The 20,815-nt window shown below is 39.2% G+C and overlaps 1 protein-coding gene across 1 annotated transcript in view; it reads right to left on the bottom strand.

Annotated features, from left to right (window-relative positions):
- ppan (Brix domain-containing protein peter pan) overlaps nt 1-20,815 on the bottom strand; it is a 52,367-nt gene that overhangs the window by 3,256 nt on the left and 28,296 nt on the right. The window contains exons 5-8 of the mRNA XM_053780516.2: nt 16,876-17,060; nt 11,102-11,243; nt 10,861-10,970; nt 1,956-2,179 (exon numbers count right to left, since the gene is read on the bottom strand). Of these exons, the coding sequence (XP_053636491.1) occupies nt 1,956-2,179; nt 10,861-10,970; nt 11,102-11,243; nt 16,876-17,060 (661 nt within the window). The remainder of the gene's footprint in view (nt 1-1,955; nt 2,180-10,860; nt 10,971-11,101; nt 11,244-16,875; nt 17,061-20,815) is intronic.

Genomic DNA, 20,815 nt, shown 5'->3' with positions numbered 1-20,815 from the left:
GTAAATAAAAGAATACCGGGTGGGCGGCAGTTGCCGCTGTTGCCGTACGCACGTCACTTTCTGCAAACTTTGCGGCTCTATATCTCGGTAAGTACTGATGGCAAAAATTTTTTTTTAGGCTTAAAACACTCACAAAAATATTCCTAACATTTTCATAAGAAAAAATATTTTTTTTTTCGAATATTTGGCAACAGAATGACAGTTTCAGAGAGGGGCCTGAAACAGTCAAAGGGTTAAAGTGCAGGCACTGTACTTCCCACCTCCAGGACTCAAGTCCAGCTAACCAGTTTCCCTGAATCCCTCCACAAAACATAACCCTGCTCATATTCCAACAAAAATGCTAAACATGTGCAAGTCATTCAGGTGAGAGTGCAACAGTATACATACCTATCTACTTAACATGCTTATACTGATTTGCTACTTTTACAAACTAGGAGAAATGTGGTAAGTACAGTAAGTAATTTTTATCCTAAATGGGATGCTTTCTGTTTGTACCTTGTATGTACACAGACACAAACAATTACCTCCCCATTTATTGTACATGTGTCCAGTTTAATAGTTAAGCTTATGAAACTGAATTTGTTTACATGCAATAAAAAAGATTTGTTAATTTTCTTCAATCAACACAAATCATATTCTTCAGTCTTTTCTAATTATGTATACGCTAGTCCTATTTACTAATGTAAAAATTATCATCGTAATTAAAGCAATACAGTAATTATTTTTTGTCACCCTACTTTGATGGAAAGCAGAAAAATGTCTCGAAAGAAAAAAAAATAGCAACTGCCTTTCATTGGTGGTCTTCAAATGGTTTGTTGATATTTATGAAAACTTAGAAGCCTAAGAATAATCAATATAAATGGTGAAGTTTTAGACAAGCTCTGGGCTAGCTTTTGTAAATGTAATATACTATTGTGCTGTATACAAAGTATAGTGGTACCAACACTGCTGTATGGGTGTGAAGCATGGGTTTTAAATGTTGCAGCAAGGAGGCTGGAGTCAGTAGAGATGTTATGTTTGATAGAAATGTGTAGTGTGAATATTATGCAGAGAATTTGGAGTTTGGAGATTATGAGGTGTGGAGTTACCATAAACATTATTCAAAGGACTAAGGAGGGGCTGCTGAGGTAGTTTGAACACTTAGAGAGGATGAATAAAAATAGGATGACTGGGAGGGGCATATAAATCTGGGGTGGGGGGGGGGGAAGGTTCAGTAGGGGGGAAGGTTCAGTAGGAAAGGTTGGAAAGGGGGGAGGGTGTAAAGGAGGTTTTGAGTGTTAAGGACTTGAACATCCAACAGGCTTGTGTGAGTGTGCTAGACAGTTGTGGAGGCATGTGGTTTTTATGATTTGATGGGCTGTTGGAGTGTGAGTAAGGTAACATTCTTGAAGAGATTCAAGGAAAACCAATGTGCCAGACTTGGGATGTTGCAGTTTGGAGGGCCATCTGAACTGTGATGTCATGGCCTTTCTAGCAAGACAGTGACTGAATGAGTGAAAATGAGTGTTTTCTTTCTTGTCAGGTCACTATACCTCGATGAAAGATGGCCAGAGAGCTAAAAAAAAATATACACAATGTATTTTATGTTGCAATAGATGTATTTTTGATCTCATTTATTTGACTGTCACATATACACCATTACAATAAGATAAATCTGTGATCCAAAGTTGTATGTAGAATATAACATAGTGAGAATGAGAGTAAGAGTAATTAAGGACTATACTGTATTTAGCAGTCTCATATTTATCAGACTCCCTCAGAGCTGTTCTTTCCTCTCACTCAAAAAGTCAAAATATTGTAAAATACCTATGACTGGCTTTGAAGGTTATTCTACGTTGCCTTGAGCTTGAAGCCAGACTTCCCTCTTGCCTGATCAACCAGCCTGTTGCTACCAGTGGCCTGCAGACCTATACAACTATCACAACCTGGTTACTAAAATAGCAAATTACCCTTACCTGCATCAGGCTCCTCACCAACTTCATCTCTGTAATACTGAGCATCGTCATCTTCAACATCTTCCCAACCATCAGTGTTTTGCTCTTCTATTTTTTCTTGGTTATCTTTCTCATTCTTGATGAATCCCATACCCTCGAGACACTTCTTCTTGTGTTCATCCTGTTTCTTCTTCTTAGCTTCAATATGCTGTTCCTGCTCCTTTTTTCTTTTCAATTTCAACTGCCTAGAAAAATATTATTTTTAATAAAAAAGAACATTCACAGATCCCACCAAAATATTAATAAATTTAAACGCAATTTTTTTTACTAAACAAAACTGGATTCATCAGCAGAGAGCTGCTGCACTACTCTATATAATCATTACATAGTGGGAATAAAAGCTAGTTATGTTTCCCTGTGCAGTGCTGTATGACCCATGTATTTTTTTTTTTTTTAATATAATCTTAATGTTTCCCTGTCATATTCAATCACAGGGTGGGTTTCTAGAAAGGGATAACATTTGTCAGTTCAAGCTGAGAGATTTAGTAGGGCAATGATGATACTGTCAAGCTTTCCACTTATGGTTCAGTAGCTATGAAAGCTTTACCCATCAAGAGAGGATCCTTGATGCTGGTGAGTGGCTCTTGATCCACAGAGTTGGACTTGCCCTCTTTCAGTTGGATAGAATCCAAATGCCTCCCATTCCCCAGGTACTATATGACCCCTATGGGTTTAGTGCTTTCCTCTAAATATATAACACATGATATCTTCGAAGGTTTTATTCCATTGCGGGGGAAAGGGAAAACAAAGAGGGGTGAGAGAGATGGAGAGGGGGGAAAGAAAGGGAGGGTTGAAAGGGAGCATAAAAAGGAAAAGTAGATAGAGTATGACAAAAATTGTACCTCACTATCATAACTATGTACATACAGTAGGCCCCAATCTAAAATGTTCCAATTTCCAATGTTCTACTTTTATGGCATTGGGATTTAGGAACCAATATATGTTTTACAAACATCAACTCTCTCATCTGATATGCACAGGTACAGTGTAACTCAAACAGCATCACGTATATTGTACTACAGTGGACCCTCGGTTATCGGCTGTAATCTGTTCCAGAAGGCCGGCCTAAAGCCGAAATGGCCGATAACAGAAATAATTATTCCCATAAGAATTAATGTAAATACAATTAATCCGATCCAGACACCCAAAAATATTCACAAAAAAAAAAAAAATTATAGAGATTAATTATAGTTTTACATAAACAAACAATGAGAACTAAATAAAATAAATACATGAACAATTAAATCAGTATTACATACCTTTACTGAAGACTGTTGTTGGCTTATGGAAGATAGGGAGAAGGAGAGAGGGAGGAGAGTTTGTTTGGAAGGGGAATTCCTCTCCATAAGGACTTCAGGTATCAAAGCCCTATCTGGGGTTACTTGCCTTTGTCTTTTAATGCCACTAGGACTAGCTTGAGAGTCACTGGGCCCTTGTCGCACAAAATACAGTGGATACGATATTAATCCGTTCCTGAGAGCTCATCGTAAGCCGAAATTATCATTAGCCGAATAAACTTTTCCCACAAGAAATAATGGAAATCAAATTAATCCGTTCCTGACACCCCAAAGTATGAAAAAAAAATTTTTTTACCACATGAAATATTAATTTTAATACACACAAACTGAAGAAGACATGCACAATTACTACTCTACTAAGAATAGAATACATGACACTTACCTTTATTGAAGATCTGGTGATGATTGATGTGATGGGAGGAGGGGAGAGTGTGGAAGTTATTGTTCAGAAGGGGAATCCCCTTCCATTAGGACTTGAAGTAGCAAGTCCTTTTCCAGGGTTACTTCCCTTCTTCTTTTAATGCCACTAGGATCAGCTTGAGAGTCACTGGACCTCTGTCGCACAACAAATCTGTCCATAGAGCTCTGTACCTCCCGTTCCTTTAAGACTTTTCTAAAATGGGCCATAACATTGTCATTGTACAGGTTGCCAACACGGCTTGCAGTAGCTGTGTCTGGGTGATTTTCATCCGTAAAGGTTTGCAGTTCAACCCACTTTGCACACATTTCCTTAATCTCTTTTTTCAATTCCCTACTAATTCTCACCCTTTTTACCACAGGGATGACACTAGAAGCTTTCTTGGGGTCCATGGTGACTTATTTTGAAGTTACAAGCGCTATAAACACTGGGATAATGTGAAATGTATCGAATGTATGCGTAGATGCGACCGCACTGGCTGGCTTGTAAACACTGGTGCTGAGGCCACACGTGGGACGCATCCCGGACGATTCACGTAAGGCGAGTTTTTTATCATGAGGCAAAGCAAAATTTTTGCGTTCAAATGCTTCGTATGGCAGATTTAACGTAGTGTGATGCGTTCGTAAGGCGGGGGTCCACTGTATCTGCCCAAAGAGCTCTGTTACTGGCGTCTCTCTAAGATTTCCCTGAAGTGGGACAAGGTTCTGTCACTGAACCTGTGCAGATGTAGCTTGTTTGAGTTTAGTCAGGGTGAAATTTCTCAGCAAAAGCTTGCACCCCAGTCCACATTGCAAAAATCTCCTTAATCTCTGAAGAAGACACCTCCTTCACTCCCTCTTCTTCCTCCTCCTCTGAAGTAAGTTCCTGAGCTGTGGTCTGTTGCTGTTCCAGATGAAGCTTTTGCAGCTCTTCAGTCGTTAGCTCTTCCCTGTGGTCCTCCACCAACTCTTCCACATCCTCACAACTAACCTCCAACCCCATGGACTTGCCCAGAGATATAATGGATTCCACAATAGGCATAGGGTCCTCAGAGTCAGCCCCAAACCCTTCAGAATCTCTCTCTTGGACACATTTTGGCCACAATTTTCTCCAAGCAGAGTTCAAAGTCCTGGAAGTTACTTCCTCCCAAGCCTTACCTATAAGGCCTATGCAATGGAGGATATTAAGTGATGCCTCCAGAACACTCTTAGGGTCAAATCTGTGTCTGAGGTCACTTCAAAGCACCTTTGAAACACTGCTTTGGTGTACAGTTTTTTGAAGTTAGAAATGACCTACTGGTCCATGGGCTGGATGAAAGGAGTGGTGTTAGGAGGCAAGAACTTCACTGTGATAAAACAAAATTCCAGAGACAATAGGTCTATCAAGTTTGGAAGATGAGCAGGAGCATTGTCCAGTACCAGGAGGCAGTTGAATGGCAATTTATGTTCCAGAAGGTATTTTTTCACACTCAGGCCAAACATATCATACACCTACTCTTTGAAAATTTGCTTTGTGACCCATGCATTATCGTTAGCCCTCCACATCACACACAATTTACTCTTGAAAACATTGTGTTTCTTGAACACTCTGGGATTTTCAGAGTGATACACCAGTAAAGGCTTCACTTTGAAATCCCCAGTACATGTAGTGTTAGCACAGAACAAAAGAGTAAGCCTGTCTTTCATAGGCGTGTGTCCAGGCAGGGCCTTTTCCTCCTGCATAATGTAAGTCCTCCTTGGGATTTTCTTCCAAAACAACCCTGTTTCATCACAACTGAACACCTGTTGGGGGAGGAATCCTTTAGCCTCTATGTAACCCTTGAAATCTTGCACAAATTTTTCAGCCACACATTTATCAGAACTTGCAGCCTCTCCATGCTTTACCACACTGTGCATGCCACTATGCTTCTTAAATCTCTCAAACCACCTTTGCTGGCCCTAAATTCACTAACAGCAGCACTTGTTCCAGGCATTTTATTTACAAGATCCGCATACACCTGCTTTGCCTTCTCACAAATCACTGACTCCACAACACTATCTCCCACTAATTCTTTTTCCCTGATCCACAACAATAATAACTTTTCTATTTTTCTTTTTCAACAAGTCGGCCATCTTCCACCTAGGCAGGGTGACCCAAAAAGAAAGAAAATCCCCAAAACAAAAATACGTACTTTCATCATCATTCAACACTTTCACCTCACTCATACATAATTACTGTTTTTGCAAAGGCGCCCAGATACAACAGTTTAGAAGCATATATAAAGATACAATACAAAAAGTGACCTGAAATAATTACAATATTAGGGCCCCAATTACATATATACCTTCCTATTAAACACCCCTCCAAACTGCCAATATCCCAAACCCCTCCTTTAAAGTGCAGGCATTGTACTTCCCATTTCCAGAACTCAAGTCTGGCTATATAAAAATAACCAGTTTCCCTGAATTCCTTCACTAAATATTACCCTGCTCACACTCAAACAGCTCGTCAAGTCCCAAAAACAATTCGTCTCCATTCACTTCTATATAACACGCTCATGCACACTTGCTGGAAGTCCAAGCCCCTCGCCCACAAAACCTCCTTTACCCCCTCCCTCCAACCTTTTCGAGGATGACCCCTACCCCGCCTTCCTTACCCTACAGATTTATACACTCTCCATGTCATTCTACTTTGATCCATTCTAAATGACCAAACCACCTCAACAACCCCTCTTCAGCCCTCTTACTAATACTTTCATTAACTCCACTCCTTCTCCTAATTTCCACACTTCGAATTCTCTGCATAATATTTACACCACACACTGCCCTTGGACAGGACATCTCCACTGCCTCCAACCACCTCGTCACTGCAGCATTTACAACCCAAGCTTCACACCCATATAAGAGTGTTGGTACCACTTTCATACATTCCCTTCTTTGACTCAATTGATAACGTTTTTTGTCTCCACATATACCTCAACGAACCACTCACCTTTTTTCCCTCATCAATTCTATGGTTAACCTCATCCTTCGTAAATCCATCCGCTGACACATCAACTCCCAAATATCTGAAAACATTTACTTCTTCCATACTCCTTCTCTCCAACGTGATATCCAATTTTTCTTTATCTAAATCATTTGATACCCTCATCACCTTACTCTTATCTATATTCACGTTCAACTTTCTACCTTTACACACCCTCCCAAACTCATCCACTAACCTTTGCAACTTTTCCATATCTTCCATTATTGGTGACCTTTGAGCAGAAGCTTCCTCACTCTGCCAGGGACACAGCTACACTGATTCAGGAATGTGAGTGTGTCGCCGGTCGATAAGCATCCAATACGGCTGATAAGCAAAATAATGGCTGATAACCGGAAGCCGAAACATCGGCCGATAAGCGAGTTGACTGATAAGCGGAATGGCTGATAACCGAGGGTTCACTGTACTAATTTCTTATCTATCCTTACCTCACCTATGGCGTTTGTGCCTGGGGATCTATCATGTCATATCACCTAAAAGCAATAATAATAAAACAAAAAGCTGCAGTGCCCCCACTCTTCAAAAGCCTATACATGTACTTACTTATATACAATATGCACTCATACTACTGCACCTACTTTATATATATAGGACAATCAATTCCAATATAAACATTTCTCTGAAACTTCCTTGATAGGTCCAATCAAACACACAGGCATAATACGAGATACAAGAACCTCTTTTGACATCCTCTACATCCAACTTGTGTAAAATCCCAATACACATAAATAGCCACAAGATCTGCAACTCCCTGCTTAAATCATTGTAAGGTCCCCTATCTCCCAATCGATTCAGAGCTATTGTTAAAAAGCACTTAATCTCCTTAATGAAATATAGACAGCAATATGCTATGTCAAACAAAACCAGCTTTCATCCAATTTTGTCCCTGTTCTCTTCCTGCCTTCCTTAACCCTTAAACTGTCCAAACGCAGATCTACGTTCACTCGCGTGGCGCTCAGAATATTTTGAAAAGTAAAAAAATTTTTTTTTCTTTTAAAATGAAGAGCACATTTTTCTACATGTTATAGGATTAAAAAAAAAATTTAGGGTCAGTACTTACCGAGATATAAGACCATGAAGTTGGCTCTGGATGCTCACCTGATGGCAACATCGACTCCTGCCGCTTGCAGAAGTGTTGCCGATATACCTTTTCTCTCGTTTTTATTTTAATTTATATATTTTTTATGTTCTGATAATTACAATTTATAATAGTTCTTGCAATTTCATAGCCAATCTTTGTTCTGACACTAATATTAGGTACTGAAATAGTGCTCAAATAGTCACAATCACATTGACAGGTGAACATTTACACCTGCTTGGGTTATTTATTATTGTCTAGAAATATATACAAAGTATTTATAGGTCCCAGCAATGTTTTAGATACCCTGGCATATACCTTGAAGAATGTTGTTATGAAAGGCATCCCTATACTGTTGACAGCCTAGTGACATTTGATAAATGCTCATTGCTCTAGCTAACCCCCTCTGTATTTATCACTGTTACACACAAACATGTCTTGTCTCTCTGTCTATTTATCTGTCTGTCTGTCTGTCTGTCTATCTGTCTGTCTGTCTATCTGTCTGTCTGTGTCTGTCTATCTGTCTGTATAATAACTGTACTTGTGTGTGCATGTGAGAGACAGACAGAGAGACAGAGATATAGACAGATACAGAGATACAGACAGACAGCCAAAGCCAGCCGACTAGCCAGCCAAATACACAAGAAAGAAGAAATACTGCAGCAGGCCTACTGGCCCATGCAAGGCAGGTCCATATCCCCCCCCAGCTTAGACCAATGACCCATCTAGTCAGGTCACATCCACTGAAGGAAGGAGCACGACATCAGACCTAGTAGCACAAGCTAGTCAAGTCCAACTCACACCCACCCACACTCACTTGTATATTTATCTAACCTATTTTTACTTTCCTCTTGAAATGGCAGTGTTAATGCAACATGGCATCAGTGAATCCCTGGTGTTTGCCATGCTATTTGCTCCAGCTGGCGCTCAGTTGAACTGGTGCTCCCACAAGGTACTAAGTGCTCCCAGATTTTTTAATAGCACACACACTGAGTGCACAAACCCATTCTTTCATCTCTAGGCAACTCAAGCCTATTGTGCCAAATTTGAAGGAATGAAAAATAAAACGTTGATCTATGTTCGAAGTGCTATGCGTGCAAACGTAGATCTACGTTTGGACAGTTTAAGGGTTAAATTCCTGAACATAATTTATAACACACGTTGTCCCATTTTATTTGTATTGTAGCCTAAGTAACTTGCTGTATCTTCATTATCTCTATTCCATCACTTCACAAAACTGAAGACCAGTGAATCATTTAAATATTTAATTCTTTTGTAATTTATCTTTTGTCATTAACAACTTTTCTTGTACTTATGATCACAGTTAACTGCACATGCTGTCCTACTGAACAGTCTATGTCTAGTTCTTAACCTTTTTAGGGGTTGGTCCTGTTGTTCTGCACCAAAAAACTCGGTTCACTCAGGTAAGTTGTGAGCTATAAATCTGGGCCTAGATATGAAAAATAGGTCTATGCAGTAAGTTTGCATCATATAAAAAAAATCCTGCAGCAAGCAATGCACAATGGAAAAAAAACCTGCAACCATGTTTTTGGTTTAACACATCGATTTTGTGGTGTATTTTCATATGGTTTTTGTTTTGTAGTCTCGGTTCCCTGGTTTCATATGATAGAATGGAAGATATATTACAGAAACAGAGATTATTTTGATCGGTTTCAGGACTGAAAGTTGCTTTAAATTAAACTCAAAGTAGCAGAAATGTTTGATTTTTGCCAATACTGGTCCACATTCCTTTATCCGAAATTCTGAAATTCGAAAAGTTCCGAAAACCAAAGTTTTTTCGTGGAGTGTGGAGCATCAGTTACTGACAGCCAGAGTGGCAGGTGTCAGTTGTGTCTCAGTGCTGGTAGTGTGCACACGTGCGTCTGCTGTTCGCTGATATTTTGTTTTTGCTTTTTATTGCGTGACTGTTTAATTTCTCCATGAAAATGTCAAAAAGAGCTGCAGATACCCTTATGGGTAACAGTGAGAAAAAGAAAAGGAAGCATCTGATGTTATCAATAATGCAGAAAGTAGTTACTGCAGAAGCTTGATCGAGGTGTAGATGATATGGTGAAAATGTGCGATCAGTTAAGTCTTTAAAAATGCACTCTGTCATAGCACTGCTTCATCACTTGAGAATCAAGTTCTTGGTCTATAATTATTCCATTATTTCATTTATCAATATATTACTCTATAAATAAACTGTAGTAGTATTTGTAGTCTTTATTTATCCCACTTAGTGTGAGTATTCATACGTTTTTGCTGCAGTGTTAATGTCTGATTATGGGGTGCTGCCCTAGACCCCTGCTTCATTCTGAAATTCAAAAAATTCTGAAATTCGAAACACGACTGGCCCCAAGGGTTTCGGATAAAGGAATGTGTACCTGTATGCCAAAGTACATGCACAAATTACGTCACTCACTAAATACCCATTCAAAATTTGCGAACGCATAATTTCGCCAATTTTCCATCAAGTTATGTACTTTCTTTTTGTTTTATTACCTTCAGAAAAGCTTCTCTACCATTTCACAAGAAAAGATAAAACTTTTTCCTGAGAATTCTTGGATACTGTGGACAAGTTTCATATCGGGGGTTTGGACAATGAAAGTGTTAAAGAAATAAACATCATTATCATTAAAGTAGGTAAATGCCTAAAACATGGGAATGTGTAATCATAGTGTAATTCAGAGTTACTAGCCTTTGTGTATGCCACTCACCACTATACACCTTGAAGCAAATTTACCTCAGTTTTCTTAAAAGTCAGTTTCACATTTAATTTCAGAGACAAAATGATTAAAGATAGATATCGCATCTGTTGGTTTTGATATCAAGAAGTGATGCTATGCTTCCTGCCATGCATCAAGGCACTTTTTTCACCCATGACTTGCAGGATTTTACACAAAATTTATGTAATAAATTATCAAAAATATAAATTATGAGTGTACTGTGTTTCCCTTCTATCTGAGGAAATATGAAAAGCTCATAAAAATATAACAAATGTGAGTCTTTTAAAAATACTGTGAATAGCATTTGTTAATGTAAATTAATTAACAAGAAAAAATTTAAACTTACTTCTTCAATCGTATTTTCTTTTCAAGTTGTAATTTTTCTTCATCAGTTTTTTTAACATTGCAGTTGTACAGAACTTTGCCTTCTAAAAGTCCTTCTTCTATTTTCAAAAGCTGCCAAAAGTAACAGGAAAGGAATGAATATTTATTTCCCATATGGTGGTCTATTTCACAATGAGAATCACAAATGATTACCAACATTTAAAAGCATTCATTTCAACTGAGACAAGTAGAATAGCACCAACCTTCAGGGTCATTCTTGGGCCAAGTTCGGACAACCTAACTGAAGATTGCTGTTGCTTTAATTTTTTCCATGGTACCTTGACATCAACTGTAACTTGTGATGAAGGGTTATCTTCAGCTTCACTCTCGGAAAGTACTCCAGCGCTAGAAAAAAAAATATCAATCTAAAGTACCAATTTAATATGCGTGCTCATTATTTTGAATATTCAAAATGCTCACCCAAGATTTTGTTCATGGAAATAAAAAGGCAAGACACTACACGTGAGATTTCATTTCCAAACATGCAAGTACTATAGCTATCACCTGGGTTTACCTCTATACTTTATATCGCCCTTGTTAATAATATTTTTTTTATTATTATTATCACACTGGCCGATTCCCACCAAGGCAGGGTGGCCCGAAAAAGAAAAACTTTCACCATCATTCACTCCATCACTGTCTTGCCAGAAGGGTGCTTTACACTACAGTTTTTAAACTGCAACATTAACACCCCTCCTTCAGAGTGCAGGCACTGTACTTCCCATCTCCAGGACTCAAGTCCGGCCTGCCGGTTTCCCTGAACCCTTTCATAAATGTTACTTTGCTCACACTCCAACAGCACGTCAAGTATTAAAAACCATTCGTCTCCATTCACTCCTATCAAACACGCTCACGCACGCCTGCTGGAAGTCCAAGCCCCTCGCACACAAAACCTCCTTTACCCCCTCCCTCCAACCTTTCCTAGGCCGACCCCTACCCCGCCTTCCTTCCACTACAGACTGATACACTCTTGAAGTCAATCTGTTTCGCTCCATTCTCTCTACATGTCCGAACCACCTCAACAACCCTTCCTTAGCCCTCTGGACAACAGTTTTGGTAATCCCGCACCTCCTCCTAACTTCCAAACTACGAATTCTCTGCATTATATTCACACCACACATTGCCCTCAGACATGACATCTCCACTGCCTCCAGCCTTCTCCTCGCTGCAACATTCATCACCCATGCTTCACACCCATATAAGAGTGTTGGTAAAACTATACTCTCATACATTCCCCTCTTTGCCTCCAAGGACAAAGTTCTTTGTCTCCACAGACTCCTAAGTGCACCACTCACCCTTTTCCCCTCATCAATTCTATGATTCACCTCATCCTTCATAGACCCATCTGCTGACACATCCACTCCCAAATATCTGAATACATTCACCTCCTCCATACTCTCTCCCTCCAATCTGATATCCAATCTTTCATCACCTAATATTTTTGTTATCCTCATATCCTTTTTGTTATCCTCATATCCTTTCCTGTATTCACCTTTAATTTTCTTCTTTTGCACACCCTACCAAATTCATCCACCAATCTCTGCAACTTCTCTTCAGAATCTCCCAAGAGCACAGTGTCATCAGCAAAGAGCAACTGTGACAACTCCCACTTTATGTGTGATTCCTTATCTTTTAACTCCACGCCTCTTATCAAGACCCTCGCATTTACTTCTCTTACAACCCCATCTATAAATATATTAAACAACCACGGTGACATCACACATCCCTGTCTAAGGCCTACTTTTACTGGGAAATAATTTCCCTCTTTCCTATGTACTCTAACTTGAGCCTCACTATCCTCGTAAAAACTCTTCAATGCTTTCAGTAACCTACCTCCTACACCATACACCTGCAACATCTGCCACATTGCCACCCCTATCCACCCTGTCATACGCCTTTTCCAAATCCATAAATGCCACAAAGACCTCTTTAGCCTTATCTAAATACTGTTCACTTATATGTTTCACTGTAAACACCTGGTCCACACACCCCCTACCTTTCCTAAAGCCTCCTTGTTCATCTGCTATCCTATTCTCAGTCTTACTTTTAATTCTTTCAATAATAACTCTACCATACACTTTACCAGGTATACTCAACAGACTTATCCCCCTATAATTTTTGCACTCTCTTTTGTCCCCTTTGCCTTTATACAAAGGAACTATGCATGCTCTCTGCCAATTCCTAGGTACCTTACCCTCTTCCATACATTTATTAAATAATTGCACCAACCACTCCAAAACTATATCCCCACCTGCTTTTAACATTTCTATCTTTATCCCATCAATCCCGGCTGCCTTACCCCCTTTCATTTTACCTACTGCCTCACGAACTTCCCCCACACTCACAACTGGCTCTTCCTCACTCCTACAAGATGTTATTCCTCCCTGCCCTATACACGAAATCACAGCTTCCCTATCTTCATCAACATTTAACAATTCCTCAAAATATTCCCTCCATCTTCCCAATACCTCTAACTCTCCATTTAATAACTCTCCTCTCCTATTTTTAACTGACAAATCCATTTGTTCTCTAGGCTTCCTTAACTTGCTAATCTCACTCCAAAACTTTTTCTTATTTTCAACAAAATTTGTTGATAACATCTCACCCACTCTCTCATTTGCTCTCTTTTTACATTGCTTCACCACTCTCTTAACCTCTCTCTTTTTCTCCATATACTCTTCCCTCCTTGCATCACTTCTACTTTGTAAAAACTTCTCATATGCTAACTTTTTCTCCCTTACTACTCTCATTACATCATCATTCCACCAATCGCTCCTCTTCCCTCCCGCACCCACTTTCCTGTAACCACAAACTTCTGCTGAACACTCTAACACTACATTTTTAAACCTACCCCAAACCTCTTCGACCCCATTGCCTATGCTCTCATTAGCCCATCTATCCTCCAATAGCTGTTTATATCTTTCCCTAACTGCCTCCTCTTTTAGTTTATAAACCTTCACCTCTCTCTTCCCTGATGCTTCTATTCTCCTTGTATCCCATCTACCTTTTACTCTCAGTGTAAAAATGTAAAAATATCATATTCAAATATCCACCCGACTATTTTGGATACCCAGCTGATCACTGTGGTGTGCATGTAACATTTTAATGAAATCTTCTGAACAAATGTAATTATTAGTAGTATGTAGTCCCCAAAAATTTTCATAAGTTTATTGTTCGGAACACACAACCTAATTTCCCACCAACACTCATGTTATAATCGGATGTGCATTCCTATGCCATAATATTTCATATTTCTTTATTTTATAAATAAGATTTTTATCTGATATTTTACATTCAGTACTGTTCCTTTTCACCTACAAACAGTATTAAATGCTATTCAATTAATGCATACATATTAATTAAACAGAACAAAGCTAAAATACAGTATACAATACAGTACTGATGTGTATGGGCAGGCAGCAGCTGGATTCCCTACCTTTTTCATTCTCACTCTCCTATTAACTTCCACCTGCTATCATACAGTATCCAACATAATACAGTGGAACCTCCACTTAAGAGCACATCCACGTGTGAGTTTTTCCAGATACGAGCAGTTGCTCAGTCGATTTTTTGCTTCCATATGCAAGTGAAATTTCCAGATGTGAGTGGGCCTCAAGGGAGGTTCCTTGACGCTGGTGAGGGGCTCTTGCTCTTGATCTAAGGAATTGAATCTCAGTTGTTTGTTGGACTATCTTAATGAAACTTGGGCAATGTACGATGGAAAGATGCTTCTTAAAGTACACCAAAAATGAAAGAAATCGGACCATAAATAACAGAGTTCACTTCTCAGCCATTAGCCTTCCCTTAGCGGTATATTTTTGTATGTTTTTATGGATGCATTCTAGTTTTTTTGGTCAATTGATAGAATGGAAAATATACTACAGAAATAGATATGATTTTGATTGATTTCAAGATGAAAAGTACCTTGAAATTGAGCTCAAAGTAGCAGAAATATTCAATTCTTTGGCGATGTTCAAGAGTAAATAAATGACATCATCCAATACCCGTCCGATTGGCACTGCCAACACGCTAGCAAAAGTGGGAGCTGACATCGTGAGGTAGCAGTGGCAGACAACGTGAAGCAGCAGTGGCAGACAACATGAAACAACAGTTGCAGACAACATGAATCAGCAGTGGCAGACATCATGAAGCATCAGTGTCAGACAATATGAAGCAGCAGTAGCAGACATGAAGCAGCAATGGCAGACATCATGAAGCAGCAGTGGCAGACATCATGAGGTAGCAGTGGCAGACAACATGAAGCAGCAGTGGCAGACAACATGAAGCAGCAGTGGCAGACAACATGAAGCAGCAGTGGCAGACAACATGAAGCAGCAGTGGCAGACAACATGAAGCAGCAGTGGCAGACATCATGAGGTAACAGTGGTAGACAACATGAAACAGCAGTGGCAGACATGAAGCAGCAATGGCAGACATGAAGCAGCAGTGGCAGACATGAAGCAGCAGTGGTAGACATAATGAGGTAGCAGTGGCAGACAGCATTAAGAGTGTAGCAATTAAGTGTAGCATTAAGAATGTAGCACTTATAAGTCACTCTGTCTGAATTTTTTGGGTTATCTTAGGTTCTCTACATATGTAGTCAGGAGCAGGAATGGCTGCTGTGGTGGCCCTATAAACCCCAACAACAACAATAGCCACTGTCACCACCACTAGCCACATACTTAATGACATGTATTTTATTCATTCTAGTGTGTATATCATGTTTCTATGTTATTAATATTGTTTATTATATCATATTAAATTAATTGTGATATATAAATAAGCCGTAGAGTTGATATTAGGGAATTTATTGAAGTATTTTGTAGTGCCTGGAATTCCACTGGAACGGATTAATTGCATTTCAATTAATTTAAATGAAGAAAAATGACTCTGCAACCAAGCACATCCAGATGCGAGCAAGGTCACGGAATGGATTAAACTCGTGAGTGGAGGTTCCACTGTACTATTTATATATGCCCAGTACCACCACCTGTACTGCAACTGAGTACATGGTGTAAAAAGAATGGGGTGACAGATGTGTAGAGGCAAGCAATAGATGGATTATCTTCCTCTCCTATTCACTACAACCCTCTCTTGAATCATATCAACTCAAGACTTTATATATGTTCACCACTCCCTCAGTGTTATGGTGAGGGTATTGTTGTGTCTGGGTATTTATATTGGGAAGGTAGTAGAGAGGCTAACTGTTTGAGGGAATGTGTGGCATGAGTTAGTGGAGCTTCCATTAACATGTAGCAGCTGGGTAGCAGCCCAACCCACAATGTAATAATTTGACATGCAGTTCTTAACCAATTTAAAAAAAAAAAAAAAACTTGAACTTTCTGTACATGTGTGAAATGAAAACACACACACACACACACACACTAAATACTGTACTAAAGCAATTGGTAAAGCCTAACCAAAAAAATTACAGGATTTATAATTCAACCTTAAATTCTTGATCTTTCTTTGCCAAATAAATGTGTGCTCTCTATAAATAGATTAAATTAACATAAACAGAGTATGAATGCATTTGAAAAAAAAAAATATTTCAAATAATTTGTCTGGATATTTGCAATAATCGTGTCACAACTGTAAATATGGACATCCTTAAGGTGAATGATCCTAAGTTGGGTCCTATTGTACACAAATGTTCATAAATAAAAATAATTGTAAATCTCTGGGTGACTTAATTACCTAATACAGTTCACTGTATGTATATAATGTCATGTTTGCATTTGTAAAAACATAAGTACTCTGTCTACATACATCTACGCAAGTACAAACTGGAGCAAGTGTACTGCAAATACTTAAATACTATTATGCTCACTATATGGTTATGTTTTATTTGCTTATATTTGTAATTTATGAAGACAAAAATAATGTTTGAGGAAAAATTCACTTGCAATAATTTCCAAGTATGACTACTAAGCAAATTTTAAAACAGAAACAATGATAACAAAATATATTGACTTACTTATTCATAAACTCTGATATGTCACTGAAGTTACTCAAATCAGGCAATTTTTTCTTAGTGAGTTTTTTTACAGCCTTTGAAATACCAACTGGCACCACCCGAATAGAATAGTGGCGGAAGTCAAAGATTTCTTCTTCAAAGTCATAATTTATCAAGCAACATCTCTGAATGGACTCTACTTTAATCTGAAATGAAGAATAATTTAAATAAGAAAAAAAAATACATTAACTCATCATACAAATACAATCTTCCAGGACTGTATATAACACTTTTTTGAGTGAAGTACAGTGGACCCTCGACTAACGCTATTAATCCGTTCCTGAGAGCTCATCGTTAGTCAAAATAATCGTTAGTCAAGTTAATTTTCCCCATAAGAAATAATGGAAATCAAATTAATCCGTGCAAGACACCCAAAAGTATTGAAAAAAAAAAAATTTAACACATGAAATATTAATTTTAATACACACAAACTGAAGAAGACATGCACAGTTACATGACACTTACCTTTATTGAAGATCTGGTGATGACTGATGGGATGGGAAGAGGGGAGTGTGTTGATGGTCTTAGTGTTTAGAAGGGGAATCCTCTTCCATTAGGACTTGAGGTGGCAAGTCCTTTTTCGGGGTTACTTCCCTTCTTTTAATGCCACTAGGACCAGCTTGAGTCACTGGACCTCTGTCGCACAACATATCTGCCCATAGAGGCCTGTACCTCCCGTTCCTTTATGACATTCCTAACGTGTTTCACAACATTGTCAGTGTCACCATTAAACACTTGTTCAGGTTTCAGTCCTTCACTGTCTATGTACTCCTTGAATTCCTGCACATATTTTTCAGCTGCTTTTTGGTCCAAACTGGCAGCCTCACCATGCCTTATCACACTATGTATGCCACTACGATTCTTAAATCTCTCAAACCAACCTTTGCTGGCCTTAAATTCACTCACATCACCACTAGTGCTGGCATTTTTCTAATTAAATCGTCATGCAACTTCCTAGCCTTTTCACATATGATCGCTTGAGAGATGCTATCTCCTGCTATCTGTTTTTCGTTTATCCATACCAATAACAGTCTCTCAACATCTTCTATCACTTGCGATCTCAGTTTCGAAAACATAGTTGCACCTTTGGCAAGAACAGCTTCCTTGATTGCCGTTTTCTTGGCCACAATAATAGCGATGGTTGATTGGGGTTTTGTGTACAGCCTGGCCAGCTCGGAGACATGCACTCCACTTTCATACTTAGCAATGATCTCTTTCTTCATCTCTATAGTAATTCTCACCCTTTCTGCTGTAGGGTTAGCACTAGAAGCTTTCTTGGGGCCCATGGTGACTTATTTTGCAGGTGCAATCACTAAAAAGGCTGTGATAATATGAAATGTTCCGATTGTATGCTTGGAAGCGACCGTGGTGGCTGGCTGGCTTGTAAACACTGGCCAGAAGTGGACGTGTCTCAGACGGAAGGAATAGTGTTGGTCGAGTTTTTTAGCGCTAATCGAGGCAAAATTTTTGCGATAAAATGTATCGCTAGTCAGATTTATCGTTAATCAATGCCATCGCTGGTCGAGGGTCCATTGTACAAGACAGGATGACAGAGACTGTGCAAAGGCATTGAAATAAAGATTCATGATCAATAAACAATAATATTTTTAACTCCAGGGGTAAATGAAAATGGGGAGCCATTAATTGAACTATGTGTAGAAAGAGGTTTGATAATAAGTAATACATATTTTATGAAAAAGAGGATAAATAAGTATACAAGATATGATATAGCATGTATGAAAGTAGTTTGTTAGATTATGTATTGGTGGATAGAAGGTTGATGGGTAGGCTTCAGGATGTACATATTTATACAGGAGCAATGGATATATCGGATCATTATCTAGTTGTTGCTACAGTTATTATTAAATTAAGAGGTTGATGGGACAAAAGGAAAATGGCAACAGTAAGTAAGAGAGGTGAAAGTTTATAAACTAAGGGGGCAGGAGGAAGTTAGGGTGAGATGTAAGCAACTATTGGCAGAAAGGTGGGCTAGTGCAAGTAGTAACTGCATGACTATCATTACCATCATCATCATCATCATCACAAGTCATCCGAGTTCGTCTGTCTAACCTTACGAGTGGTGTTCTGTTTGTTCATTATTTGTTATTAAACCATAACATGTATATACAATACATGTATGTATTTTACAATGTTTTCATGTGTTTTATGATTGTTCAAGGTTCAATAGGTTAAGGAAGCAGTATTGTTAGGCTAAGTAAATGCTATTATTATACAGTGGACCCCCGGTTATCAGCCGGTTGTGTTATCAGCCGACTTGGTTATCGGCCGGTTTTTTGGCACCCGGTTGTCGCCGTTAATTCGGTGATCGGCTGTTTGGGACGCGTCCATCCATCAGCTGGGGCCGCTTGCACGTCAGTTTGGCTTTGTCTCTCAGTGGCTGAGGAAGCTTCTGCTCATACATCCAAACAATTTGCTTGTTTTCCATTGTTTTTAGTGTTTTTTTTTTTTTTTGCAATGCAATTGTGAAATATGCAACCATGGATCCAAAGAAAGTTCCTGTGGTAAAGAAAGTGAGAAACACCATGGAATTTAAGTGTGAAGTGATAGAAAAGGTTGAGAGTGGTATGAAGGTGGTGGAACTTGCCAGGATGTACAGCAAGAATAAATCAACAATTACATCCATCCTGGCAAAGAAAGAACAAATAAAAGACACCAATGTTGCAAAAGGAGTAACTTTTCTAACTAAACAAAGAATGCTGATAATGGAAGAGATGGAAAAGTTATTATTATTGAGGATTAAGGTAAAAGAATTAGTGGGAAACAGTGTTGTGGAGTCTATTATTTGTGAGAAGGCAAGGCAGTTGCATGAGGATCTTGCAGAGAAAATGCCTAGAACAAGAGCTGCAGTTTGTGAATTTTTGTCCAGCAAAGGATGGTTTGACAGATTTAAGAAGCGTAGTGGCATACAGTGTTATAAGGCATGGTGAGACAGCAAGTTCTGACAAATGTGTGGCTGAAAAATTCGTGCAGGAATTCCAGGGGTACATAGAGGCTGAAGGATTCAAACCCCAACAAGTGTTCAATTGTGACAAAACAGGCCTGTTTTGGAAGAAAATGCCAAACAGGACCTACATTACCCAGGAGGAAAAGGCACTGCCAGGACACAAGCCTATGAAAGACAGGCTTACTCTTTTGTTGTGTGGTAATGCTAGTGGGGATTTTAAGTGAAGCCTTTACTTGTGTATCACTTAGAAAATCCCAGTGTGTTCAAGAAAAACAATGTCATGAAGAATAGATTGTGTGTGATGTGGAAAGCTAATCAAAAGGCATGGGTCACAAGGCAATTTTTCAAAGAGTGGGTTAATGATGTGTTTGGCCCAAGTGTGAAAAAATACCTCCTGGAAAAGAAATTGCCACTCAAGTGCCTTCTGATACTGGACAATGCTACTGCACATCCTCCAGTCTTGCAAGACCAAGTGTTTAAGGATTTCAGTTTCATCACAGTGAAGTTCTTGCCTCCTAACACCACTCCTCTCCTCCAGCCCATGGACCAGCAGGTCATTTCTAACTTCAAAAAACTCGACACAAAAGCAGTGTTTCAAAAGTGCTTTGAAGTGATGTCGGACACTCAGTTGACCCTAAGACAGTTCTGGAGGAATCACTTCACTATCCTCCACTGCATAAGCCTTATAGGTAAGGCTTGGGAGGAAGTGACTTCCAAGACTTTGAACTCTGCTTGGAGAAAACTGAGGCCAGATTGTGTCCAAGAGAGGGATTTTGAAGGGTTTGAGGCTGACCCTGACCCTGCCGACCCTGTGGACTCTATTGTGGCACTGGGAAAGTCCCTGGGGTTGGAGGTGAGTGGCAAGGATGTGGAAGAGTTGGTGGAGGACCACAGGGAAGAGCTAACCACTGAAGAGCTGCAAGAGCTTCAACTTGA

This window comes from Cherax quadricarinatus, chromosome 26 (assembly GCF_038502225.1).
Source record: "Cherax quadricarinatus isolate ZL_2023a chromosome 26, ASM3850222v1, whole genome shotgun sequence".
Taxonomy (NCBI): domain Eukaryota; kingdom Metazoa; phylum Arthropoda; class Malacostraca; order Decapoda; family Parastacidae; genus Cherax; species Cherax quadricarinatus.
Note: the sequence above shows the minus strand (reverse complement) of the source record. Positions and strands in the feature narration are given on the sequence as shown.